At 43.5% G+C, this 27,315-nt stretch overlaps 3 protein-coding genes across 7 annotated transcripts; 1 reads left to right on the forward strand and 2 right to left on the reverse strand.

Moving 5' to 3' along the window:
- Positions 1-15: 15 nt before the first annotated feature.
- LOC120797614 (eukaryotic translation initiation factor 5A-1) lies at positions 16-7,655 on the reverse strand. 2 transcript variants are annotated; one of them, XM_040141429.1, is made up of 7 exons: positions 7,578-7,655; positions 6,975-7,439; positions 4,887-5,056; positions 4,208-4,312; positions 2,503-2,634; positions 1,920-1,992; positions 16-879 (listed from the first exon to the last, which is right to left on the reverse strand). In XM_040141429.1, the coding sequence occupies exons 3-6, from the start codon at positions 5,052-5,054 to the stop codon at positions 1,930-1,932; spliced, it is 468 nt and encodes a 155-aa protein (XP_039997363.1). In that variant the 5' UTR covers positions 5,055-5,056; positions 6,975-7,439; positions 7,578-7,655; the 3' UTR covers positions 16-879; positions 1,920-1,929. The 2 variants fall into 2 exon arrangements, with proteins under 2 accessions (XP_039997363.1, XP_039997362.1); XM_040141428.1 differs by having other exon boundaries at positions 4,887-5,059; positions 7,578-7,652.
- A 3,077-nt stretch (positions 7,656-10,732) lies between these two features.
- Positions 10,733-15,196, forward strand: LOC120797612 (Y-box-binding protein 2-A-like). 4 transcript variants are annotated; one of them, XM_040141427.1, is made up of 10 exons: positions 10,733-10,979; positions 12,042-12,105; positions 12,246-12,279; positions 12,358-12,447; positions 12,550-12,792; positions 13,154-13,242; positions 13,353-13,563; positions 13,858-13,989; positions 14,084-14,157; positions 14,569-15,196. In XM_040141427.1, the coding sequence occupies exons 1-9, from the start codon at positions 10,901-10,903 to the stop codon at positions 14,117-14,119; spliced, it is 978 nt and encodes a 325-aa protein (XP_039997361.1). In that variant the 5' UTR covers positions 10,733-10,900; the 3' UTR covers positions 14,120-14,157; positions 14,569-15,196. The 4 variants fall into 4 exon arrangements, with proteins under 4 accessions (XP_039997361.1, XP_039997360.1, XP_039997359.1 ...); XM_040141425.1 differs by having other exon boundaries at positions 10,737-10,979; positions 14,081-14,157; XM_040141426.1 differs by having other exon boundaries at positions 14,084-15,196.
- Positions 15,158-26,677, reverse strand: LOC120797611 (solute carrier family 2, facilitated glucose transporter member 4-like). The gene is made up of 11 exons (XM_040141423.1): positions 26,547-26,677; positions 24,187-24,282; positions 22,257-22,417; positions 20,349-20,473; positions 20,015-20,130; positions 19,589-19,751; positions 18,533-18,720; positions 18,244-18,348; positions 17,642-17,743; positions 17,331-17,534; positions 15,158-17,162 (listed from the first exon to the last, which is right to left on the reverse strand). The coding sequence occupies exons 1-11, from the start codon at positions 26,577-26,579 to the stop codon at positions 16,938-16,940; spliced, it is 1,518 nt and encodes a 505-aa protein (XP_039997357.1). The 5' UTR covers positions 26,580-26,677; the 3' UTR covers positions 15,158-16,937.
- Positions 26,678-27,315: the final 638 nt, after the last annotated feature.

Here is a 27,315-nt window from a genome sequence, read left to right on the forward strand (position 1 = left end):
CAACAGTTTGTCATCTTTATTTTTTGGCCATGAAGACATCCTGCACAGTTTGGACTTGATGTTATGAAAACAAGGTAAGGATACCAAACTTCCACAACTTGTCTGCCTCCTGAATCATTGCTCACAGTACGCCAAATAATAGTCCTGTCATTTCTCCAAATAGCTCTGTGTGAAGCAAATGAAGTAGGATTAAGGTTTGGCCGAAGGACCTCAAACAGGTGAGGATTTGTATGTTCTCGGAGCAGGTTTTTGTTTCTCTTTGAAACTTTTCAAAGCCTTGAGACAAAAAGAAACTGCACCCTGGCGTGCCTTGTTGGTAACCTTTGTTTAATAGACAAGTTTCAGGTGATGAAATAAACAGCGGAGGGAGGGCTTGTTCAGATGAATTGCCAAAAGAGAAGTGCCATACGGAAAGGACAAAACCTAGTCATGTATTCGGTCCTGCACGGCACACGCACTGAACAAGCCTTAACAGAACAATGCAGATCTAGAGTTGAAGCCCTTGATAAAACAGGGGAACATATACAAAACAAAACAGCTGTGACAATATCACCATTTCTCTTTCCCCTGATGGTAGGTAGCTACTGAATATTTGTAGACCTACTCAGTTATTGGTGAGACTTTCCTCTACACATCTTTTTACATCTGTACGTCTGGACTTGGATGTGGTTTTATTGTGTGTGAATGTACATAGAGGTTGTTTATTTACCATTCAACATTCCAATTATCTGTTGAAGGTTCTCTCTAATTGAACCCAAAAGAAGGTCAGAAAACAGAGTCAGGGAGAGAGTATGAAAAACAAAGACTAAAAGAGGGAGAATAGCATTGACGAGGCAATATCCCCTCCTTTTCCCCAGGTCCAGCGCATCTCGTTTGCCCCTGAAACAGAATTACAAGGGGGGAGGAATGAGAAGAAAGAGGAAAGAAAAATCAGAAAGCAGAGAAGGAAGACACTTGACGAAAAAAAATTAAATAAACACGAGAGAAACATATTTTAATGAGACAGTAAGTGTTTTAACTAGCCTCTGCAGAGGAAACACTGCACAGACAACAGCTTTAAACATAGTTTTTGTGGACACTTTATTCTACAGCCCACAGTTTGCAGGTGAGAAATTGCATAAAACAAGCTTGAACCAACAATTACAACAGTGCTACAAGCCATTTCTTCTTAGGAAATACAGGACGCAACTGGCTAGATCAGGCTGTAAAATGAAGTGCAACCCACAGAAAAAAAATACAACACAGCTCAAAAATACGATATGAACTTTAAGCTTTCATGTATATTGGATAGTGCTATGTAAAAATGATACACACTGCTCATAATAATGTTAACATGAAACAAAAAGTACATTAAGGGGTAGGCAAATCCGCAGTAACACACTGCTCAGTAACCACCACTTCATACAAGCTTCAGATTTTGAATACACTCGTCAAATTAGTTACATTCCGTCAATTTTAAATCCTTAAATTTCAGCTGACCGCTAATATGTCCAGTTCAAACAAATATATACACGTAAAACATAATTAATAATATGGAAAAACAGGAATGTTTCCACTATAGTCGATATGCATAATTGTAACATTTCAAAATGGCATGTCGTCTCTTTCCCATATACCGAAGGTAAAATCTAAACATCGCACCTCAGCAACAGCCCTGGATCTTGCTGACTGGAGTTGCCTCCCCCCCTGCTCCACTGATGAACATAAACTGTACATGACATCACACACACTTGCACTGGCATGGCACATGCTGGTGACTCGTGGTGGAACACCCAAACACACACACATACATAATTTTACTTAACACACAGACACACACAGACTCACACACACTCCTCTTCAGGCAGGCTTGGGTTAGGTGGTAGTTGGGGGGTGGGGTGGGGATGAGAGGACAGCTGCGCCGAAACAGCTGTATTTACCTGCAGTGGCTTATTTACCCAAGGCTTTGATGCCGATTGCAGCTTCTTCATCCATTGCATTTAGAACGGTGATCTGAAAGAGCAAAGAGGAATCAGAACAAAACTGCCCCCCCCCCCAAAAACACACACACACACACACACACACATCTGGCCCAAAGATTAATTCCTTTGTTTTTCCAATAGGTTTTTACCCCCAGTCATTCGTTTTAGAGTATTCATTTAATTTTCTGGAGAGAACGCAGAATTGGAGATGTGGCTCTTTTTTTACATTTAACACTTGGCAAGCTGCGTGGAACTGTACTCTTAAGTCACGACCAGCAGCATTCTGATTTACTGCAGCGCCAAAATGTGTCTTTCTAAACCTAAAAGACAGGTTGACCTGCAGGACGGGCATCTTCTAGGGAAGTGCAACACTCAAATTGATGATGCAGACTAAAGAATCTTGAGCTGCTAATGTCCCATTGTAATTACTACCTACCGAAGTGCAAATTAAAGCAGCTTCGACATCCCAGAACAGAGTCTATAAAAAATTTTTTAAAAAACCACAGCAGAAAAGAGTGTAAGGTGAGGTGGCAGTACTCACCAGGATCTCCTCTCCGGCTTCGTGCTTGCTCTCTATTTCTTTGCCAAGGTCTCCCTCGGGAATCTTCAGGTCCTCTCTCACCTCGCCGCTGTCCTGGAGCAGGGACAGGTAGCCATCTTGGATCCCAATAAGCTGGGCGAACCCAAGGACGGGAGAAAGAGAGAGAAAGGGTCAGGGTGAGTCATGCACAAACATTTCAGCGTGAATGATTTCCATTACGCCGACCAATGAAGTTATTCTTGCTTGTTCCCCCCAGTATCATTAAGAACTGTTTCCACTTCTAGGCTGTGACTGTGTAGACCCGTAGGGGATACACTTTCTAATCCAACTGGCTGCAGACATGAACTTCCTGCCGTAAGGGTATGGGAGCACTGGGACTGTATGGATTCATTTATAGTGCACGATCCTGCAGCATTTGCTTTTCAGCTTGGACAGCTGTGAGCACTCCACTGCTCATAGCGAGGTTTTAATCCAACTGGTTTGATCAGTAGTCTCGGCCTCTTTTGGTTTTTTATCAGGTTCTCTTCACAAACACAGTGTGAATGAGGAGGGGGCATATCTGCTTGAAAATTTCTAATATTCCTCTAAGTATCATATGAAGCACATGACGGGTGCAAAAAAATCTTCTTACAACACAAATCATCATCTTAATATTTCCTCAAATTGCAGAGGGCTAGAAAAGCCAAACAGACCTTTTTTTACACAAAACATTTTGACTTGTCGTAGGAAAATCACAGAAACTGAAGCAGCCATTATTAATTTTATTATTTATGGCTGTGCTTGTTCCTACTGTGACATGTTCAATTGTCTTCTATGAAAAAGGCCTGTTGTGTTCCAGGTTTGATTTTACTGGCTTCTGTATCCACTCTCAGTTGTTTGGATATTTCAAATAGTGTTTTTCTGGTTTCCTGGACTGAATGGTCTGAAAAAAGGAAAACTGTTTTCCAATGACGTACATTAGCTCGTGCACAGTGGTGCTGTTTCCTCAGCCGATTCTCAATTCATCAATGCTCTCACTACTTCTTATAAGCACGCGAACGCACCGTATGACAGCGCTTTCAGTTTGATTCATTGCTTTGAACTGTGTGACTATATCATGATAAATTATATGATGACAACAATAAAACCATATATAATGTTCCCCTCACGTGCTCTGGCGCACCAGACTGAATGTGTGCTCCCGGGCAGTCACCGATTAACACGGTATGATTTCAAAAGATGACCAGCATTTTTTCCCTGCGCCAGTATCAGTACCAGTTACCAGCTGCCAGTTGATTCTGAATTATCTCGGAAAATCTGGGACTTATTAAAGACCAAAGCTTGTTTTGGTTATCTCAGAGGTGTCCCATTAATGACAAATAATGCATTCCCCATAATCGCCTCAAAATTTCATACTCGCGAAGAGGAAGCAGCCCCAGTTTTTCTGTCAGCACAGGAAAAATGTGTTAGAATTTCTTGGTAATTAGTATATTAGGTAGTTTGTACATTTGTTGATCTAAGGCCTTGTCTGGCTCCGGACCAAGCTTTGAGAAAAATAACATTACATAATCTGACATTGTACTGGAAAAAGACTGTCTAAACGTTCTTAGCACCAGTGTGGACCAGACTTATGTACAACTGTATTTGAACAATATACTAGGTAACAAGCCAGTGTAACAGCAGTCACGACCTCCAAAAGACCCCGTCTGTCCTCCAGCCGTCTCACCTGGTAATCCATTCTCTTGATGTTGGGGACGTCCATGTTGTGGGTGGAGGGACAAATATCTTCATACTTCTTGCCAGAGAAGATGTCGATGCCAACCAAGTGCACCTGCACGAGCAAGAAAAATACAAAGAAAACAAAGAGAGTGAATCCCAAAACAAAGCACACACTTTCTGTCACAGTCAGTATCTATAAATTATTCAATGTGTAAAGCAGGTACTTTACTTCCACTATCATTTAAAAGGGGTTGTTGGCAATCAATCATTTTGCCCAAGTGTATCATGTTTGAACATAATTTACAGTCCATGTATTATCATTTTCAAATATCTTTTTAAAGAGGAAAACTGTAACCCAATGGGGACACATTCATGTTGTTGCACAGACTGAAAGTGTCCATTAATGTGCATTAATATTAATGTGTGTTTATCTCAAAGGTAAATAAATAGATAGTACAGTGATAATTCACTGACACACTCCTGTCTGCATTCTCCCCCACGAAAGAACTGTTGTCTGAGCTTACATGTACTTTACATTTGAGTTATCTGTCTGAGTCATGCAAGGAAGCGCCGACAAAATGTCCATTAGCCTCATTAGTCGGAAAAAGTGTTTTTTTTCGCTAAAACCTGTGGACTTCAGCGTCCACTGTGTTTGTAGGAAAGAAGCGCCTCGGTAATTTGCTGACCTTAGCGTGGCCGTGCTTGCCGGTCTTGGAGGTGGACATCTCGACGATCTTGCAGGGTCGGCCCTTCAGCACAACAAAGCCATTTTTGCGCAGGGCCGAGCACTGCATGGGGTAGGTGGCGGAGGCCCCGGCATCACCCGTCTGGAAGTCCAGCTCCGCATCTGCCATACCTGCTGTGGAGACCAACACACAGGATGCAGACACTGGCATGCGTGCAAAACTGGTTCAGGAAAATGATACGGTACAGTTATTGTTAGAGCAAGGAGATGTACTGATTTAGTATTATGATATGAAGCCAGATTATGTTTGGGATTAGGATAATTGTATTATAATGAGTGAAATGGCTTCTGAATCTGCTTTACTGACTTTTTAGATGACGACTTATCACCAACTGTAAATTTCATTAAATATTGATCAGCATCCACACAGTAAATATTGTCAAACATATTGTAATACATGATTTTATCATTATCTTGACTTCTGACTGTGTTTACCAGGTCTGACATAACTTTTCACTTTCAGGTCCGACCCAACTTAGGCACACTACTGTGGGACACACGCTGGACTTATATATCATCAAGTAAGTAGTGTTTATGTGAGGTAGCCCATGATGAAAGGCAGGCAGCCAGCGACGCCTGGTGAACATCTGTCAAGTATGTCAGCGGAGGACTATGGAAATGTGAGAGCTGGCTGCTGATACGAATTCAAACACTGGGGTCGTGGGGGGCAGAGGAAATGACACTTGGATTCAATGCTGCAGAGCAGCGGGCAGAGCACAGACCCGGCGGGGCTAAGTAAAGCAACAGGAACATGGCACCTGTCACCTCCAGTGAGAGAAAAAACAAAACTAGAAAAAAAAACCATAACAAAAGAAAAAAAAAAGAAGCTTTAGTGTAATATGCAGCTGCAGTTTTAATCATCGGTGTTTGTGCCAAACTATGCTTCACTTAACCACCGAACTTTTGTCCCCGGTGGTGCAGCCCAACTACCTGCCACGAGTACAACGTAACGGACGGGTAGCAACAAGCAGCAACTGACTCACAATATTCAAAGATATAAACACGTTCTTGAGAAAACACACTTAAAAGGACCTAAGTTATGGGCTTTGCTGCTCGGTTAGGGGTCGGCCGGTCACCGGGTACAACGTGAAACCGGGGCCGCTACTCCGCGCTACTTGACCCGCAACTTCAAATTTCAAGCGGGGCGTGATTTATCGGACCACCTCTCACGCTGTTATCGGGACACGAAACGTTAATTGTGGGCGCGAAGTGCACCAGTGGGGGGGGCAGCGTGTTGGGACACCGTGTCCGCAGTGGTGAAGAAGAGAAAGGGGGGCTGACTGCGGCCTAGTGCGTACACGACGTGCCACGGACCCGTCGTCGGTAACGTGTAAACGGCCGGTGTCCCCCGCGTCCATGCGCACTGGCCGAGGCCCTGCCGATGGAGGGACTCAAGTTCGCGGGGCGAAACGACGACCCGTGAGGCACTTGAACCCTTCGTCAAATCAATGTGGACCTCGGTGCGAACCACCCTGCTTGTTTTGGTCCCGCGCTGGCCGATAACACGCCCACAGGGTACCACTATAACTGGGGAAGCGGACTGAATGTCGGCCCGCCCGTACAGTAATGACTAAGCTAATACTCGCGATGGCTACGGCGTGCGACAAGTGCACCGGGGAAACAGTATCGGTCAGTTCTTCTCGTGTTGTGTCCTGAGTCGCAGCCGGAGGCTTGCGCGCGGAAGCAGCGGGAGTCGTGCTGGACGTCCAAATGCAGCCAAGTCCGGCCGGATTTGCAAACTTAAAAACCGACAGAAAAGGGCGAATGGGGGGGGGGGGGGGGTCACCGGGTATTTTTTTTTTTTTCCATTTTAGCTGCCGGGTGAGAGTGAAGCCTCCCGTTGGGATGCGAGCGGTTAGCTACGGCTGCCGGTGGTCGCCTAGCGAGAACAGACCGCTGGTGTCACTTCATGGGGGCGTTTAAAGGGAATATATCACAATACAGCCTCAGACAGACATGTGCATAGGATAACCCGTCTGCTCAGGCGCAAACACGCCCCGTCTATTGGATGTTTTGATAAGGGACTTACCCTGGTGATAATAGCTGTCCTCTCTAATGTTACTTGTCAGCCTTTCGCCCTTTATTTCCACCTCCTCCTCTGTCGCCTCCCTGTATCCGTGCTAACGGGTCGTCTGGCCGGGGTCCGTTTCCTCCTCCGTGGCTCGTTTGCGATGTCGCTCCCCGTTTTTTTTTTTTTTTTTTTTTTGTTTTTTTCCCCCTAAGCTATCGGCTATCTTTTTTTTATTCCTCTTTCATTCCAGACGTTTCCGCCCTGCCCTCCTCTCCCGCTGGTTTGTAATCCAGATTGCAGTTTACCTCGTACCGAGGTCCACAACCGTTAAAGTCAGCCGCCGGGCCGAAAAGAATTCGGAGTCTTGGTCCCCGTTGTGTACGTACTGTCCAGTAGCCTGCACTCCACCTTCTCGCTGTCTCCCTCATCTAGCTCCTCACCACTGTCACAACATCAGAAAGCATCTGAACACTGGGCTTCCCGCTGGAAATGTCACAATAAAATCCCATCGTTAATTAAAGACCTCATTACAATGTTATTTTAGAGCCATGTCATCCTTCCCTGGGCATTTATATTATAATAAAAAGGACAATTTGAAAAAAACCCTCAAGGTCCACTTACTAGCTTGTCCGGGGCTTTCGACTGCATTCGATGGTTTTCATCAGAGGACTGAGTTGGCATTGTCGTCATGGAGACGGAGGCTGCCGTCACGTGACGTCATCTTGCGAAGATGTGACATTGAACGTCCAATACACTGTAACCGCAATGCAATGTGTTCCAGAATGTAGAATTGATTTTTGAAAAAAAAAAATCGATACCAGATTTTTTGATTCCCCCATACTGATATTTGAGAATTAAAAAAAAAAAAAAAAAAAAGCAAATATATTGATTAACAGATATATATATACTTTAACATAAACATAACATAAATAAGCGATCTTGCGAAGGATCTCTCATCATTAAAGATATGTGACATATATGTGTACTGGGCATTTTCAGCTGGAAAATCAACTATACAGCAGCAGTTTCTCGCTACTCATTGGCCGACAGATACACTGACATGTATTAGTCATTTTCTAATGTAGAGTGCAAAGTGAGGAGGATGACTGGGAGCCCCTAACTGTCGGGGTCACATCAAATTTTACACATATTGGCAGAAAGCTTGTCCTGATTATTATGTTCTACTTCTCATACTTTGTGACATCGTTATACTTTATTAGGTTTATGCCTTATACAGATTATACATTCATTTCTTTTTCATACGTTTTATTTCCTAACAGACGTGCTCAGTCTAAAAACAGAAGTATTATTGTACCGATGCTTGTATTCTCAGGTAATGTTAGAAGTGGGGGCTGAGAGCTGGGGGGCGGCAGGGGCCTTTTTTCTGCTTAAAGAGACTTGAAGTACATTTTACTGCTTATCCAGGCCTACTTTCAAGTAAAGGATTTGAGTGCCTCGTGTGTACCGCTGCAAAATGTTTCTGACAATTTCACAAGAAACCTTGGAACCTTTCCTGCAAAGAGTGCTGCTTATGCCTGTGGTCAGCAACTCAGGAGCTTTCGGGGGCATGGCCATTCTAATTTGGGCACACCCTTTCAGACATTTGTGTTCAAAAGGGGAGTGAGAGACTTTATGAAAGAAACAATATATTTAGGAAAAATCAGCATAGGATAGGATGGGTGTTTTTTGTCATGATTTCTTTTGAAAATACAAACATCTGTTTCAGTCATTATCCCACTAACACTTAAATGTGAGAAATACTTGGGACAGTTTCTTCTTTCCCTTAGCTGACACAAATGCACTTTTACACTGAAGGCGAAGTTGCAACTTTTTCCGGTCTTCTCTTGGCTAACTTAAAGTGGCTTGATGCTACTTTCATCCAAATGCCCATGAAACAAATTGGCACGTTCTGCGCATGCGTAGCTTTTCCTTGTAGTGCAGCATGGACCACTAACTTCTTTCTCTGGACTTTATTTACTTACTGTACATACATGTGTGTGTGTTGATCTACTGATGGATCTCTACAGATATTGTCACATATTTCGAATATGAAAATATAGATACAACTGTGGAAACAGTGGGCTAAAAACAATTAAATTGCACAAATTCCTCACCATGAGCCATAAGCACTACTGTAAATGAAAAAAAAATAATAATCATATTTTCAAATTGATTTTTATATTAGTTTGAAGAATAAAGAAGTGGTAAGATGAGTTTCGATGCTACACTTGACCACAGTTTTAGTTCCCCATGTGTGGTACATACAGACTCCAGTGCCTTAAATTGTAGTTAAAAAAAAAAATCTCATCCAGATGCAGTGTACAGGATGTGTAAGGCAGGGATCAGTGTATGCACAGGACTTTCCATTCTCTATACAAAAGTTTAATACACAAGATCCAAATATCTCTTCTTACGATTTACCGTGCATCTTTGAAAAGTTCCTGAAACTACAGCCTCAGTGCTGCCATCCTGTCAGTGTGCTCCTCTGCTGGCTCTAATTTCCTCTGTTACTCATGATTACACTTCTAATTAAAGTCTTTTTGTCCACCCAGAGACCCATGGCCTCTGTGCTCAGCGAGTGGTTTCATTGAACTTGGCAGTTCTTAGAGCTGCTGGGTTAAATATAGTGCTGTGAAACCAGAGTCCTATGACCTATGTGCTGGGGGCTGTAGTTAAAGGCATAGTTAACTCCAAAATGAAAATTAGGTAATTGCTTTCTTAATCCTATGTCACATTAAAGCTTCCCTTACGTTCATTTAGGACCATCAAACCCACAGTGAGCTTGTCCCCGGAGCGTATTAACAGCCTTCAAAAGTTAAAGGAGCTAATTATTTACGGGTCAAAATAATCTTAAAATGCCTCCGGACAGCAATCGCGTCCAGTATGGAGTTTAATTTTAGGATGAACTATTTCTTCGTTGCGGAGCAGCAGAAAACCAGAGCTGGGCTGAAGGAAAGGGAATGAGGTCCCGATCAGTATTGTCTGTAATCACTCAGTAATGTAACACGGCACTGTTACAATAAACTGATTACCTTTTGTTTCTTGCCAGCATAGGCCAGGCCACCACATATTATCCCTGAAAGAAAATGGTTCCCATCCCATGACCGGTTTTCATCGAAACTGAGGTCCCTCCCGTCGTCACCCTAAAAATGCACCACGCCGGATCGCAAAGTGTTCGCCCAACCCTTTAAGAAAAAAACTGAATTGAAGTATGGGATGCCTTGGCAACTAGATAACACACGATGTAAATGTCTAATTATTCATATTTCTGTTTTTGTTTTGTTTTTGTTTTCCTTGTGAGTGTTTTTTTTTTTCTATTTCTTGCCGACGCAGACCGGTTTCCTGTGGCATCCTATAATGAGTGTGAGATAGGACCACTATGATCATATCGGAATGTGGTTTCGGTGTGTTTTACTATGTGCCTGTTTATTAAGGCGTGTGCTAATGGGGATCCTAAGAGTACTAAACAGTAGTGAACGTTAAATATAGGGTTGGCGTGTATTTTCGATAGGTTTACAGTGACCTTACTCATCCATTTGAAGCAAAAGCAAGGCGTAGACTCATAATTTTTAATAACTGGTTACACGGTCAAGTTATGCTACGTTAAAAGCATAAAACCCTAGCCTCCTCTTGAATGTATAATGTGTAGCAATATCCTCCGGTCGGTGAGCTCTACAGAGAAAACACTTCCCGTTATAAAATCAGGCGCCTCTCAGTCTTACCTGTCCTCCACCTGTCAATTTCTCCCTCCCAATTGCCGACCGCGCCCCGCCAATCACACCCCAGCTCGAGGTCTCGTGAAGACCAATGAGGGCGCGGCCTCTGTCCGGCAGCCCGAGGGGATGTCGGGATAAAAACTTAGCCGTGCCGGACGGGAAAGTTTCGGGAAGCGCAGGAGGGAGGGGACTGAGGAGTGAAAGTCTTGCAGTGACCCGACAGCGAGCATGACCGACGCCGAGGCGCAGAGCGCTCCGCCGTCGGCACCGGCGGAAGACAAGCCGCAGCCGGAGAGGAAAGTCATAGGTGGGTGTCCGGAGGCGCTCGGGGAAAGTTTTACACCATCAGCGTCGGTGCGAATTCATGCGCGTCTCACGAGATGCGTGAGATAAACAGACCGTGTTGTCGCGGCATGACGTTAATTGGCCTTTATGTCTCGTGAAGGTACAAATCGGCTGTTTCGTGCGTGGTACCGGGTCGGTTATCTAGTGTGTCCACCACAGCAAGCCCTAGACCCTGAAGCCCGGTCGACGACATAACTGTCTTGTCAGTCACTTCTCCCTCTGACACCGTGGTGGGTTTCGTTGTAGGAGCAACACGTGCCCCCCCCCCCCCCGGTTTTACACATGGGTATTGTGCGGAGCAACTATTTATGCCAGCGAAGTCGGACCTGTACTGTGAACATCAACACAGAAGCCATTTATTTGGCCCAGCTGAAATTATTAAATGGTTTGATTTGTAACTCGTGGATACGTCACTGGGACACGACTGGTTCTCCTTGCGTGTTTCCGTACGTTTAATCGCAGGTTTGTGTGTAACCGAGGAGGAAAAGGAGCAGAGCCAGAGCCATACTGTGTGTTTTTTTTTTTTTTTTTTTTAAGTGTCTGTTCACAACGGGAACGTATGACCTAAATTCCCTCTTTTATCAGCTGCCGCGCGCTCCGGGCCGGACGTGCGCGCGCCCTCACAGGTGCAGCTCATTCCAGAGAGACGCGGACGCACCAATTAAATGCGGTTTTTTTTTCTTTAGGTGGTTTTCCGATGGTCCCCGCGGGGAACGTGAGACCCTGAAGGTTTTGTTTTTGGTGACTTGTCTTCGTGACCTTTTTTTTTTTTTTTTCGGTCGAGGTGAGAAACGGGTATCTTTGTTTGGCAGCCCCGAACTCAGCCCCCCACCCCCTCCCTCCCTCCCTCCCCTCGTGACCAAGTGCTGACCTGGTTTCAAAGTTTCACTGTTAATGATTGACGCGCAGGACTCCCGTGTGTTGTTAGCCAGGCGGCCACTGATACAAGTGAGGTGACAGTATATTCTCTTGAATGTTAGGGGATGCATATATGTATATAATCGTGTTCTACCTGCTGTTGCAGCCACCTTGGTCCAAGGCACAGTGAAATGGTTCAATGTGCGTAATGGATATGGCTTCATAAACAGGTACTGTTTCAGTTACGTTGTGGTATCTTCATTACTTGAATCTGCTTCAATTTTTTCAGTTACAAATAGTCCCTTTTTTAAAATATTCTAGTCTCAAGCCCCACGAGTCAAGTTTACTAATGAGGTTTTATTCCTCGCAGGAATGATACCAAAGAAGATGTATTTGTTCATCAGGTAAGACCAGAGAATTTTATATATTAATGTTATATAGAAATGTGATCATCCTTTTTGATGCTTAATCTGTCTCCTCAGACTGCTATCAAGAAGAACAACCCTAGGAAATTCCTCCGAAGTGTGGGAGACGGGGAGATCGTAGAGTTTGACGTGATTGAAGCAGCTAAGGTAAGCATTGTGCAATCCCTTTGATAATATGGTGTTAACGCAACAAATTAAAGTTTCTGCTGTTCTTAAATAGCTCCGTACCCCCCCTTTGGCATCCCACAGGGATCAGAGGCGGCCAATGTGACGGGACCAGGTGGCGTTCCGGTCAAAGGGAGCCGCTACGCACCCAACAAACGCCGCTTCCGTCGACGGTTCTTCCCCCGCAGCCCTCGGCCTGGTGACCAGAGCAAACCAGCTGATGGCCAAGCCCCCGCTGTTGAGGGCGAGGGATCCGGGGAGAGCGACGGAACGCGACCCCAGCAGCGCCGCCGTAGGCCCCAAAGACCGCGACAGGAGGCACAAGATGTAAGCTGAAGCAGATGGATGGTTACAGGGGAAACGGCAACCTGTACAGCTTAAAAAGAAGTAGAAAACTGAAGGATGTTACTACAGGGTTGACAGTTATTCCTTATGTTTAAATTCTTTTTCAATCTTGAAAAGAAGTTTATGGGACAATGGGGACAGGATTTAACTACAACCTGCTGTAAAAATGAGTATAAATCAGGTCTTGTAGTAAATAAAGTAGATTCACAGAATACTGTTTATGAACAACTCTGGGCAAAGCTTTTAAATCTTGCAAGAATTACTTTTAGAGAGATGCAATTGAGATCCACAGAGGATCATCCTGGGCCAGAGCATTCTGAGGTTTTGTTGCTTGATCTCTCAGGGTGAGTCTGGAGAGCAAAAGAACGGAGTGGCAGAGGACGACCAAACACTGCGACCGCCACGACGTAGATTCTGGCGTCCATACCGCAGGTGACTCGACATCACTTCTTTTAAACTTCTATAGTTTTAAATTATTTCCACTTCTGGATTCCATGAGAGCAGAACTGATTTCAATATTCCCTCTGTCCTGGGCTTCACAGACCGTTCCGGCCTCGCCCACATTCTGATCAGGCTGCAGACGGCCAGCAGGCAGCTGCTCCAGAGCAGAGCCAGGAGCAGGGTGAGGTGAAGCTGACAGAGGCCCCGGAGAACCCACAGACCAACGGAGAAGCAGCTGACGGCCAAGGCCAGAAACAACGGCGCCAGTCTAGACGCCGCAGGCAAAGGAACTCCGAGTCGTCTGTGTCAAAAGTGAGTGTGATTAACGGTCGGTAAACTGCGTTCAGTGCTCTGAGTGACAGATTAGCTATTTTGGGCCATTTTTCCCAAAAGACCTAATGTGCAAATCTGCTTGGATCTTGCACCGAATCCTAAGACGCATGAATTGGCCTTTTGAGAGGAACACTTTTAATTGGAAAATTAGTTCAAATATTTGTCATCTAAAATATGTCAACGTATTTAACAAAAAAAAAAAAAAATCTGTGCATATTGTGATGGTTTACTGTTGCGCGCTTGAGTAAATTTTTCTGCTTGCACATTTTGCAGAATGATACAGAGAAGTCTGCATCAGAGCCTGGCACCCCTCCTCAGAATTCAAAACCAGCCGACCTGAAATCTACATCGAAATCCCCAAAGGTTTCCCCTAAAACCTCTCCTAAAACACCCAAGTCACCTGAGGTAGGTGGTTAAAACTCTGTTTTCCTCGTTTGTATTACCCGTAGTGTGTGTGTTGTGATGACACAAATATCTTAACTGTCCCTCCCCACAGCAGGCAGCTGCCACAACAGTCCCAGCACCAACAGAGTGACGTCAATGAGAGGACAGTCATGTGACCCTTGGCAAGAGGTGGGACCCCACATTAATGTGGTGCTACCCTGAGTCAGGTGGGGTGGGAGACATGAGGGTGTAGTGTTGCACCTCTTGTGCTACACGTCCCACATTGGCCATCTTATACAGAGGGCAGGATGACGGACATTAACGGGCTGTTGAGTCAAGTAAATGGATTTAAAGTGGAATGGTGGCATTGAAAGGGATGGAAAGGATTTTATGTCGAGTCTGTAAAGACAGAATCTTTGTTTAATGCAGGGAACATTTTTGCTCTAACTCTGGGAACCTGAATTTCAGATTCATATAATCCTTGTTTTCAAGGATAGGTGTCTTTTTGTGTTGACTGTCTGTTTCTTTACTTTCTTTCTTTCAATCCCTGTGTCTCCCTTGTGTTTTTTTTTATTTTCATTTTTGTTTTGTTTCTCGTAGGTCCTAGGGTTGGAGGACTGGACCTATACAGAACACATGCACTGCTCTCCCCTCCCTGCACTCCCCCATCCTCCAACCCACCTCATCTCGCTGTCATCCCCTCAGGCCCCTTCCCCCCCATTCCCCTCCCCCCATCTTGTCTTGTGTTGTCCTGTCTAGACACTGATGTTTGGAGACGATGGGGTAGGGAAGAAACGGGATACAGGTGGGTGGTGGGTGCATATTTAGAAATTAAAAGTACATCTTTAAAAAGGAAAGAATGGACACTCTGCTTGGTAGCCCAGTTATTCCAACCACCCTTTAAGAACTATTTTCTTTGATCAGATGGGGCACATGAAATAGTTTAGTGGAACCAGCCTTGATTTTTATTTAACTTCTTAATTTGGTTGAAGAGGGGAAAATCAAGCAGTTGTGAGGTTGGTGGTGCATTATGGGAGTCAGTTTGGTTCTGTTACCACCTCAGTCAATTCTTAAAACATACTACTCCCTTCATCTTCCTCAGTTGAGGATAGATTGAAAAGAAACTATTTTTTGTTTTACTTATTTGTGCGTGCTTTTCTTTGGAGGGGATTATGTGCAATGTCAATACCTAAAATGCTAATTAATAAATCATGTTTGCAAATCTCAGGATTCAGTCCTTGTTTCTTTAGTTGATGTCTGTTGTAGAAATAGAGAAATAGATCTGTAGATGAACAGATCAGAAACTGCTTTGCACAGTTTTTACATTTGTTGAATGTTTTTCTTTTAACTTTTTTTTTTTTTAAAATATTAATGGATGCCTTCAGAGGTGTTTTCAGTAACATTCAGTAATAGTAATTGCATCCTTTTTAAGTCACAATATGACCTCATCATCAGTATTCACTCTGTTCAAATTGCAGGTCCTCTCTGAACAATCTCATTACAAACATTACATTACAAATTTTGTTTAGAAGAAAGTGATACTCATTAAAAGAACAGACCACAAACAGCACACGTGACAGATGGCAGAAAAATACACAACAGTGATGCTTGTTATACAAACTTCATCTACAAGAAGATTTCTTTACAAGCAGCCCTTTCTGCCCGTCTAGTTTATCAGGCTTCTGTTTACAAAACCAAACACCAACTGGAGTGCATAAAGAACTGCAACTTTTAGACCCTCACACCCTTAAAACACTGTCAGCAACCAAACAACACACTATATGTACACGTGAAGTAATAAAATACTTTTTTTTTTCTTTAAAAGTGGCATTTCTACAGGTTGTGCAATGAAATTCTCGTGATTAGAAAAATGCTTTATGATGGCACTTTGCCTGTAGCATAAGCTGGGAATGCACCTCATGATTGAAAACCCAGTTTGGCAGTGAAGACTTTCAGCCTCTTCTTTTTTTTTTTTTTTTCCTTCAAAAAATTGAAAGTCGGGATAAATTAGTGGGTAACCATAGACAATTGGCATATTATTATTATTATTATAGGGCTGGGTATCCTTTGAAGTTTTTCTCTACTCATGTTGTTCAAGACCTTGAGCTTAAGTACTTATACTAAAATTGTGTATTTTAAGTTTCCTTAAAGGAATATAAATATTTTTATACAACCTTTTTTTTTCCATTTACAAAAGAAGCCAAACATCGAAACAACACCAGAGCGTTGCCTGAATAAAATACAAACTAAAGTAATGCTGCAACGGTAGGATTTAAACCTTGTTCCTTCCAGTTGAGCTTCTAACCATTATGTAAGTGTTGGATTTTTACAACTTTATAAATCAGAAGATAATTCTGTACTTGTATTTTGTTGATGCCAGAAATCTGAAAGCAGTATCTCTTACTGAAATCTGTCAGTTGGATTTACCCATGCTCCAGTGCGTTCCCAGCTTTGGTACAACATAGGCAAGCATACTCTACTCCACGGCTGCATATCGTAGTTTTTTTTTTTTTAAACTTCTAACTGAAAACCTTGGGATGTCTTTGTAGATAAAGTGCAGGAAATTCTCTCTCCACCTCTGTCTGACAATATTGCAACTGAGTGCATCAACATTGCATAAAATCCTACCACAGTGGCATTCAATGCCTCAACAGTCCAGGCACCTTCTCCTTATGTGCATCATATTTCTTGAAACTACAACTGTCAACTCTTAATGCAATATTTTTTCAGCCTTTGTCTAGGCATAATTGAAAATTCTTAACCGTGTATTTGCAGTGGTACCAGCAAAGGACAATTCCAAAACACCCAAATTGTCACACACCTTTAACACTGCTTTGGCACCACAATCTATATGAATGCAACAACAGACCTCAATATACATGTCAGAAAATAAATGTTTGGAGTCAGGCCCATATAGACAGTTCATCCCAAACTGTACTCAGTTCCAACAATCTTCAAGCAGGGAGTCTTCAGTTGATGCTTTCTTCCCCCAGATAATCCAACTCGGTGCTGGGCTTGTCCATGTCCATGTCCATATCCATATCCATCATTCCTCTCGCCGAGTGCTGCTGGAAGTTTGCTGTGATCTGGTCGAAGGTCTTTCCCCGTGTCTCTGGCACCCGGAAGAATGTGAAGATGAGGAAGAAGAGGAGGAGTACTGCGAAGATCAGGAAGACGTATGGCCCGCAAAGGTCCTGGGGAAGGATGGGAGGAGATCCAGATGAAATGACATGAGAGGGGTTAAACCTTGGACATTTGCAGAAAATGCTAAAGCTAAGCATGAATGAGAAAATCAGCGGTGGGGTACTTTCATCATTGTTTAGGAAATCCATATCATCTGTTTAAGGTAAAAAAGTACTCACAGCAACATATTGGAAGCACATGCCAATGATGAAGTTGGCAGTCCAGTTGGAGCAGCCAGCCACAGCCATTGCAGCTGGCCTCGGACCCTGAGAGAACAGCTCAGCTACAAAGAACCAGGGGATGGGACCTGGACCCACCTCAAAGAAGGCAACAAAACCAAAGATTGACAGCATGCTGATGTAGCTCATCCAAGGAACACTGTCCTGTCAGGAGGAAGAGGACAAGGTTCAGAGGTTTGTGGAGACTTTGGATCGTGGAAAAGAATCCGCAACAGTACAGTACAAGAAGTTTGCATCTTTGGGAGACCGACCAGTAAAGCGAGAGCCATGGTCATGATGACGGCACAGATGCACATTCCTCCCAGTCCTAGCATGTGGAGTGTCCGTCGACCCATCCTCTCTACTAGGAAGAGCTGTTAATAAGAAGAAAATGTGGCAACGGATCCAGCAAAGTATTGGACAAATGAAGTTACAGTTGAGGAGGACGTGACAGTTTCTCCCAAATTTCATAACAATCTGTCCAATAGTTGTTAAGATATTTCATTGTGGACCAAAGTGGTGGACTGACTTACAGATCGATATTGCTGCAAGCGTGGCTAAAAATCACATTTCTTGACCCATTTAATGACATTGAAACATGTTGACTTGCCAAATCAAACTTGTCCTAATGGGATGTAGAAATGTTTAAGAGGTGGGTACAGGAAAAACGGTGGCCAGCCTCCTCCTGTTATCTTATTTGCACTTTGATAACAATGTTAAACAGTAATAGAGACACACTTTGGTACATTGCAGCACTGTATGGTTTATCGTACAAAATTCAAAACAGATTGAACGCTTAAAATTTAATTCTCAGGTATGACAGAAGGAGCACATCAAAAAGCCAAGGTGAAGGCATGTTGGTGTGATTACTCACTGAGACCACAGTGAACGCACAGTTTACCACGCCGGCTCCTACAGTGGCATAGACTGGACTCTGGACTCCTGCCTTCATGAAGATACTGGTTGAGTAGTAGAAAATCTGCCATAGGGATAAACAGGATTAGGTTAAATCCTATTATACTGCACAGATTCCTGTTTTTGAAAGATTTTCCTTTTGAGGACTTTATGTAAAGTCTACTAATGTCAAGCAAAAAGTAATGAATAATGTTAGCTGTGGACCCCTGACGATAACTAAATGAGTGGATAAAGCGACCCCAACTCACTGCGTTGATCCCGGACAGCTGCTGGGAGAGCTGCAGCAGGATGGAGATGATGATGGGCTGGCGGTAGAGTGGAGAACGAAAGAGCTCCAGGATGGACACCTTCCTCTCCATGTCCATCCTCCTCTTCTCCTCCTTCATCTCTGCCAGCATGTTGCCCACCTCCTGCCTGCCCGTTAACCTCCTCAGGCCTGCACAAAGGAGGCATGTAAGGAGTGAGAATGGTTCAACTGATAAGTTCATATGAGAACCCGTTTGAGTTTTGGACCCTCTGGGAGAGGATATTTTGGCCACTCATTCTTCTAGGACAGTTCATGCTGGAACCCACAGAGACTCTAATGTGTCACGATGGGCCAGCTTAAGATCTTACATATACAGACATTTTTCCCAGTACAATTAGCCCCATAAATGTTACATAACGGCACTTACAGTACAGTACAGCAAGATACTGTACTGTAAATGATTAGATTGGGTAGTGAAGTCCAACCATTGTTCACCATAAACGACCATCCACTTTTTATATTCCCTCAGTAAATTCACCCCTGAATAAGCTTTCTTAACGCCTCATTGCATGTTAGTCAAATGTCTTATAGGTTTATAGAACCAATAAACAAATGTGGTGAGTTAACTTGTCAATAAATGTCTCTTTGTGCATCTTGTACAGCATGCTCCATCTGTTTTGTAGCCAAATCTACAGAAACAAGGGAGTCAGGAAGAAAAAAACTTGGGATATAGTGACAAATACAGTATATGGTGGACTTGTGCAACCTGCAGAATGCTGTATGAGCTGACTGGTGATATTTTATAGATACCTTAAAAATACGGTCCCATTATAGCATGGAAGGAAGCTCTTACACCGTAATGACTGTATATTTCCTCAGCTGTTCACAGAGATCATAATTTCCCATCACAGAGTTGGATTTTAGATTTAACCTCACAAAAATAAACCACAAAAAAAGTTGGCATCTCTGTTTTTCCAGACAGAGTAAAAGTAAAGGTTATTCCAAGACAAGACCAAGATGTCTCAACACCAGTTTGGAGTGCTCCAGCCCCTCTCACCACTCTTGGCGTGGTGCTCCTGGCAGCGGACGATGTAAAGGAATCGGGGACTCTCGGGGCAGAAGGGAAGAAGTGCCATCTGAAGTACAGTTGGCACGATGGTTAAACCCATCAGGACAGGCCACAAGTCCTCACTGCCCAGTAGTGACTCCAGGCCGAGAATCTACACGGGGAGAGGAACCAGATGTGAGGGCATGGGATTTTAAAAGGTACTGTTGAATATTTCAAGATGACGCTAGTACAACATTTGAATGTAAATTCAGATTAACGCTTATCCTTCTTGACATAATGGAACATGGAGATAAAGAAAATAGGACTGTTCAGAAAAAGGGGTTCAGAAACATCTGTGATTCTGAGAAACTGTCTAATGATTTGGCAAATCTTTCATGACGTCTCTGCCATCAGCATCACAGTGTGCTGCCGTACCTGTGCAATGAGAATACCGGTGACTATAGCCAGTTGGTGCAGCGTGCCCAGTGCCCCTCTCAGACTCGTAGGAGCAATTTCGCCCACATACATTGGTGTCAAGCCTGATGCCAGCCCTGCAGAGAGGATAAGTTGGATGACAGACCGACACTTTGCATCAGGCCCAAAGAAGATGACCAAGTGCGAGACAGCAAAAAATAGCTTCAAATAATTCTTAGCTTATAGTCAGATAAACTCTCAGTTAAAAAGGAGTACGGTCCAACTTTAAGATACTTTCCTGTGATTTCAAATCTGGCGGATAAATACATAAAGAACAACACAGTGGACTGCTCACCACAATAGGCGCCAATGATAAAACGTCCAATGATCATCATTTCAAAGGAGCGACAGAGCTTGGAAATCCCCATCAGGCTTCCGCCAATGAAGGCCAACAAGTTGTTTATGAGCATGGCTTTCCTCCTGGAAAAACACAGGTGAGCATATTTGGAATTACGCTTCTCAAATGTTAAATATCCTGAATAATATGATCTAAATTTGACCTATTTCGATATCATTTTCAAGGTAGCCACTTGATTCACTACCTTTGAAATGAGAGGGGTTTTTTTTATGACAACCATGAGTCATGTCATCCAGAAGATTAACATTAACTCAAACACTATTAATATTAAATTAACTTGTTTGAGCATTTGAGAGAGAGGCTGGTGAATTCAGGGTGAGTATTTCTGACAGTTACACTAAGTTTAATACATTTTACATCTCAGATTTCACAGATTTCCCTGGACACTCCTCCTTTCTTAATTTAATAACTGCGTCTGTCTACCTCTACACACGGAAAGCTTGTGATATTTGACCCTCCAGAGGGCAGTGTCACACAAAAACACTGTGGGCTTCTATTAGTCTCCTTGAGGCCTGACTGAAATTAGTAGTTTAGTTGCCTTTCTGTTAACATTGCCACATGATTTAGAGGGTACAGGTAGCGCTGATAAGTGGATGCAGAGACGTGTCAGCAAATCTTGGCGGTAACTAACACCCAGCAGGATTAACCTAGATATGACAGTGAAACAACGCTTGCAGTTTGGCATCATTCCATTTTTTTGGATATATTTTTAGACCATGATCGTTACATGTCATGCTAACAAGTTGTGCAGAACAATGGTTAGAGCAGCAGTGACAGGCGCCAGACAAGGGACCTTTATATCTTAAAGACGCCCCCCCAAACATGTTTTAAGATGTAAAAAATACTCTGCTTTGAATATTAATTTGGGTCTGATTGGTTTTCCTTAAAAAAGTTCAATTACCTTGTTAAAAAATCTTCCACTTGTATTCATTCATTCTTTCTCCCTAAATGTAAAATCCAGGATGTGTTTATATACAAATATTGATCATTTCAAAAGTTTAACTGCTGGACACAAGATGTCTCCTCTTGTCTCCTCCATTCTCAGTGTACGTGCACTGGAGGTGTCAGGTTTCCCACATCGCACTGGCTTGAGTTAAATACTGGACCACGATTGGCTTCAAGTCGTGAGGCGACATCATAAGGCAGGGTGAAACTCAAACATTTAAGTGAATGAACAATCAACAAAACACAATTTTAAGTGGCAAATGCTCACACACATGCTCCGGTCTGTCTCACCCACCAACATTAAAATCTGCTTTTAAAGGGGACGTCTATGTCCCCAGCGGACTAGAGTTGCAGCAAAAGCACTTTGACATCAGAGGTCACAGAAGCTCCCACCGTCTTTACCAGCACCACCGGGTGACCCCTGCTTTTTTTTTTAGGGAGACTTTGAGTGCACCCAGGATGAAAGCTAGCACCCCCCATTCCTCTACACGACTCCTGACCCAGTGCTGCCAGCTCTGTTAAGATCCCCTTTCAGCCAGTGGAAGACGTGGGCTCCAGTCCAGTTTGCATCCCAGCTCAGGTTACAGTGGGGAAACTGGGTCGACCAGGAACATCCTGGGCAGAGTTTCCCCTGAATGACTGAAACTGGACATTGGGATCCATGTTGGATGCATGGAGAGGTGGAAAGGAGATACTTATAGAGTGATCCACTGAAATATTTTACTATATTTTATTGTCCAACACAGACTGTACCATGGATTCTGCAATTCAGCTGCTGGAAATAAACGTGCGATACAGCGCATATAGGCTTGGGTTTATGCAACAGGACACGGGGGAAAAACAACTTCCACTTCAACTAGAAAGACCTAAATTTGAGAGTTTGAGATCCTGCTTCCCTACCTGCCCAGCCACTCAGAGATGAAACCCACGCAGAAGGAGGAGAGCATGCCCCCAATGGAGAAGATGGCCACAGACAGGGACCAGAGGGAGGTGAGGGTCCCTGTAGGGATGTGCTCTCCATACCGGTGCAGCCATGTGGCGTTATAGTCCTCCTCAATGATCTGCATGGGGCACAAAGGTGACAAAACAACTACTGAGAATGCCTGGGGTGCCCCGCAGGGTTGTTTACAGTCTTTTATCCCCTCTGCTGTCTCCTTCTCAAGTTCTCACAGTATTTTTTTTAATCCATTTATGCACAACCTCCTTTTAGACTCTTTATGTTGTATTTATAGTTAAATATTTTGGGGTTTTATTAATGTATTTATTACCAATTAAACCTATAGTTTTTAAGCTTATAGCCTTTAATTTTTTTCAGTTTTAGCAAATTGCTGCATATATTAATAAAGTAGTGTTGAATTGAACTGAGCTGAATTGAAGTAATAACTGGAATTCAAAATCAGCTTTTGTAAGTAGGATACTTTTAGTGCAAGCACGCTAAAAATAGCATGTGAAATACCTTTAAGGAGCCGAGAGAAAAGGAATCGACCTTTTTTATGCAACATCCCTGAATTTAGCACATTCCATTCACACTAGTTGCTGGATACACACACTGAAACTGACCAGTGCCAGGCTTTTACTGTTGTGAGCATTACTTAACAGTAATAAAAATGTAAATAGTTTATTAACACAGCCAAGTGGATGCTAACAGAGAAAAATCCATATGGAGGATGCGCAATGCTTAATCTACTGGTAACAGGCAATAAATCAGGGGCTTTTAACCGGAAAGAATTTCCTGTACGGTAGAGCAATTCATTCTGTATATTAAAAACCAATACTCGGTCGCATTGTGACCAAAGAAGCTGCCTCAAAATGCAGCACACACATTAAGACACAGCAGCTCCGCTTCTCTTCTGGTTTTAGTGGCTCCGTGGAACCGCGTCGGGGGAGTCGGGTTGGTAGTTGCGGTTCAAGGTAAGGCCAGATGCATCGGCGGAATCCTCATTACCAGCAGCCGAGTCCTGAACAGCTCACCTGACTTGGCTCGAGTGCACTCATCTCCCTGAATGACTGTGGATGCGTCGCAGCAAGCCAAGCAACAGTGTCTACTGTGAAGTGCTGTGTATCTTATGGAATTAGGTGGCAATATCTGCAATATGCAGTTATGTAAATCATATTCATACATTTCTTTATTTGCACGCATATTCCAGTCCTGATAAAAGAGCGAGACACAATGTAGGCACTCATAAAATCATACAGGGCTTGATACATTTCTCGCAGTGCAGCACTGAAGCGGGCCTTCATCCTGGAACACCAGAGGTGGCTGGAATACGAGCAGCAACTTATTTTTTGACCAGAGAAGGTCAGGTTTTCCAAAATCATGCCCCTTCATCTATATATAAAGACAGCGACAGTGTATCTTAGGGCTCCATATGTGCCAGCAGCACCATGTTGGCTCCCGGATGGGACAGAAAACTGATCATGCAAGACCCTTTTTCCCTCATAAGCCAGACAGACAGCTCTTCTCTTGGCTGTGGTTGTGTTGACATTTTTAGGATGCTCACCAGGCTGAGCCACACCATCCGGCTCTCTCTCTCCGTCTGTCTCTCGCCGTCTCCACTCTTTAACGTTAAAACACCCCCCCCCCCCCGGCGCCCCTTTCACAGCATCGCGTGACTTGAGGTCGGCATGGCCGGATGTTGTAGCGTCAAACACACCAACTTGTAAAATCAGGGAATACTGAGAAACAGCTCAGTCACCACCTCGTTAAATGCCACTGCGTTAGTCTCCCCCGCATTCCTACAGCAGCACTTCGAGTAACACTTTAATCCAGACTGGCCCTTGCCTGGCCTTTTTCTAAACATCGTCCGAGGGATCAGTGCTCAGTTTTTACCTTCTGAGGTGCATTGATGACACCGATGTTGTATCCAAACTCCAGAGATCCCAGTACAGCAGTGAAGACTGAGAGAGCAAGGGTTCCAGTCACTGTCTGGAGCAGAAACACACGACAACAGAGACGTTTAAAGAAGTAAACGAGACATCTAAAACTACATTATTTTCAGAATGGTGAGTAATGCTGAGAGGTGTTTTTGTAAAGATAATAATGGCAAATACTAAGAGAGCTTAAGCGGACCGCTGGGACTGGTCTCAATACACACACACACACACACACACTCATAGCCCCACTATATCGTCAACTATATATATAACCGTGATCCTGATGGGAGACAATCTCCGTAGCGGTGTCCATGACTTCACAGGCTACTTTACTGTTGATGCATGAACTTTAGCTTCCCTCCAGTTTCCCATCAGGCCACGGGCACCTGTCTCCACGGTGACAGACGAGACGACCTTGGGGAGATGAAGTCTTAACCTCCGGCACAGTGTGTTAAAATCTCAGGGAGTCAAAGAGCAATTTCATAACTGGCAGATTAGTTACCTAGCACTTCGATGCTTCGGTGTGTCAACAACAGAAAAACCTGGTGATTTTCTTGGTGATTTGGGGATTTTTATACGCTTTCCTAACCTGCTGCACAAACAAAAAAAATACATACCCATCGCTGTAATAGCAATGCTCTCTGAAAAGTGTACATTTTAGTGATGTGAGTCACCTGACGACACCAACGTGATTTTTAAAGTTTGGTCATCGGTTTGATGTTTATAGTGGGGAAAAAAACTGTTCATACACCTGGCTATTGTGTATTATTTGATAATGTACATAAGATAATAAAAGCAATTCTGCAATCAGTCTGTCCTTTATACGAAGCAAAATTGACCTTCCCATTCAATTTTATTCTTTTATATTCTACTATATGGCTCATTTGGCAAAGTCTGTGTAAGTTATTGTGCATCTGTAACGCTCTGACTTGACCTTGCTGTGTTGAGTCTGTAGATAAGTGCTGTTTAGTATTCACGAACCAAAACAAGAGGGTGTGTGTTTGCCTATGTGCACATGTCCTTGCAGGAAATGTAAAATCATCAGAGGCCGCCAGTTATGCTCTATTACACTTCATGCCAACTGAGTTTCATTCAAATTCCCTCACAGCTACATGTGCAGTCACTCATATACTTTTCACTTATCGGGTATGAATCTGTCTCTGCCTTTAACAGCTCGGTCAGGCCGCGTCGAAAACACAAGCAGTATTTTATCATCGTCTCATCGTCTTGCACAGTTTGATCAATACAAATCTCAAACTTTGACAAAGTCTTCCTATGATTTCCTCACAAGGTAAAACCTGCCACTGACTACTTAGAACTTAAATTGAGGACTCATATAGTGAGTTTCAATGCTTAAGGGATTCATTTTACTTTAAAGCCAAGACTTCTGAGCTAATAGAAGTTCCTACATCCCTGGAACATCAACCTGTCCATTTCATTCGCAATGGAGCAGCTTCAGAAACTGCCCTCTTGATGGCATTGCAGATAGCAGCCCAAGTTCTCTTCTTTTATGCTTAGGGAGAAGTTAAACTTGCCAGAATGAGAGGAATATAACACGTTAAACCGACACTTACATCCATCTGACCTAGAAAATGGTTTCACAAAGAGATTTTGGAGGGAGCACACACATCACAGGCACTGTTTATGAGGGTGGTGAAACTGAACCAGTCAAACCAGGTAGCCTTTAAAACCCACAAGACTCAGCTCTGACCTGTAAACTGAGGTATTTGCCTGGTCAAGGTCATGCTCAGAACTAAATAAGGGCCAAAGCTCCGTCAGACCAGGGCTGGTGTTAGTTTTTCTTCCTGCTGAAACTGACTCACCTATTATATATAGTATATATTAGTAGTTGCTAGGACCCATATAGTAAAGATTTTTATTATTCTCAGTTATTCATTATTTTAGACACTGTGTAAAGTACAATACTGGCTACTGCTTTGCACATTTTCAACGCATATATTACACAACGTATTTTAAAGCTGTGAGAAATAAGAAAAATCGTGCCAACTAATCTTATTTTATATCGTTTGATTACTTTTTGCCCGAGCAGTCAATTTGGATTTTGCTTATTTATTCAATCGTACGAGGGCAACTGCAATTTGTCATAAGAAAGCACGCAATTTCACTCACAGTTTTTATACGTGAGATAAACGCGTGCGTAAAACCTCTCCAAATAAAAATACGCACGGAGTAAGACTGAAATTAAGGCTTTTCGTACAGCACACAATCAATCACATCACGTTTGTGGGTAAAAATAAAGAAGCACGACCACGTTTATAAAGTGCGAAAAGCTCACTAGAAAAAAAAAAAAATTACCTCCCCTCCGAGTTGCTGAAACCCGGCCGGCATGACTTTGGCAGCTCCAGACACCCAGTGGCAGTCGGTGACAGAAGCGTCTGGTGCCAAATGGAGACACGTGAGACTCCCCCCGAAAGGACAACAAGCCCCAACTTAAACCTTTGGCCCTTTAGCGCAAAAAAAAAAAAAAAAAAAACACGGATGGAAAAGTAAAATCCAAAAGTTTAGCCCACAGTGCTCAACCCGGTGCGTCCTGTCCTGCAGGGTGTTCTCCCCTCTTTGAAGTTTGCGTTGCGCCAGTCCAGCTGGGATAGAGCGACACCCGCACTCCCACGTGCACACCTCTCTCCGTATCCAGAGGGGAGGGAGGGGAGTCGGGGCTTGCTGCCCCGGGGAGGCACCGTGTGCTGATCTTGAGGTCCGGGGACAGAGGACGCTCTCCTGACCTTAACTACCATTGGCTGAGGATGAGCGGGGATAGAGCATGTGTACAGAAAGAGCACCGAGCTGTGCAAGAGGAGACTGGTAGGATCTTACGGGCGAGGGGGTCTGGTTTTCATTACACTGTGCAAGAGATGGAGCATGCAAGCGGGGGAGGTGTGATTACATTTTAAGATCCCTTTTTCAATCAACAATCATTTATCAATAGCTGGAGCTCGTGAGCCAGGGGTTTGCTGACGGCCAAATTTGGTCTTAGGGCCCAGTTTTATGAGTTGCATAATGTCGACTGGCCTTTTAAAGAATTTGTGTAGATGCAAAGCAGAGGCAGAAGAGACCTCACCTACAG

Source organism: Xiphias gladius, chromosome 12, assembly GCF_016859285.1.
Source record: "Xiphias gladius isolate SHS-SW01 ecotype Sanya breed wild chromosome 12, ASM1685928v1, whole genome shotgun sequence".
Lineage (NCBI taxonomy): Eukaryota > Metazoa > Chordata > Actinopteri > Istiophoriformes > Xiphiidae > Xiphias > Xiphias gladius.

Coding starts and splice junctions, on each gene's coding strand:
- LOC120797614 (XM_040141429.1), bottom strand. CDS start 5,054: ATGGCAGATGCGGAGCTGGACTTCCAGACGGGTGATGCCGGGGCCTCC. Junction 4,313..4,886: donor GCAAGCACGGCCACGCTAAG/GTCAGCAAATTA, acceptor TTGCTCGTGCAG/GTGCACTTGGTTGGCATCGA. Junction 1,993..2,502: donor AAGCCGGAGAGGAGATCCTG/GTGAGTACTGCC, acceptor TTGCTCTTTCAG/ATCACCGTTCTAAATGCAAT.
- LOC120797612 (XM_040141425.1), top strand. CDS start 10,901: ATGACCGACGCCGAGGCGCAGAGCGCTCCGCCGTCGGCACCGGCGGAA. Junction 12,280..12,357: donor AAGATGTATTTGTTCATCAG/GTAAGACCAGAG, acceptor CTGTCTCCTCAG/ACTGCTATCAAGAAGAACAA. Junction 13,243..13,352: donor TTCTGGCGTCCATACCGCAG/GTGACTCGACAT, acceptor TGGGCTTCACAG/ACCGTTCCGGCCTCGCCCAC.
- LOC120797611 (XM_040141423.1), bottom strand. CDS start 26,579: ATGCCGGCCGGGTTTCAGCAACTCGGAGGGGAG. Junction 20,131..20,348: donor TATCATTGGCGCCTATTGTG/GTGAGCAGTCCA, acceptor TCCTCTCTGCAG/GGCTGGCATCAGGCTTGACA. Junction 17,163..17,330: donor TGTGCTTCCAATATGTTGCT/GTGAGTACTTTT, acceptor ATCCTTCCCCAG/GACCTTTGCGGGCCATACGT.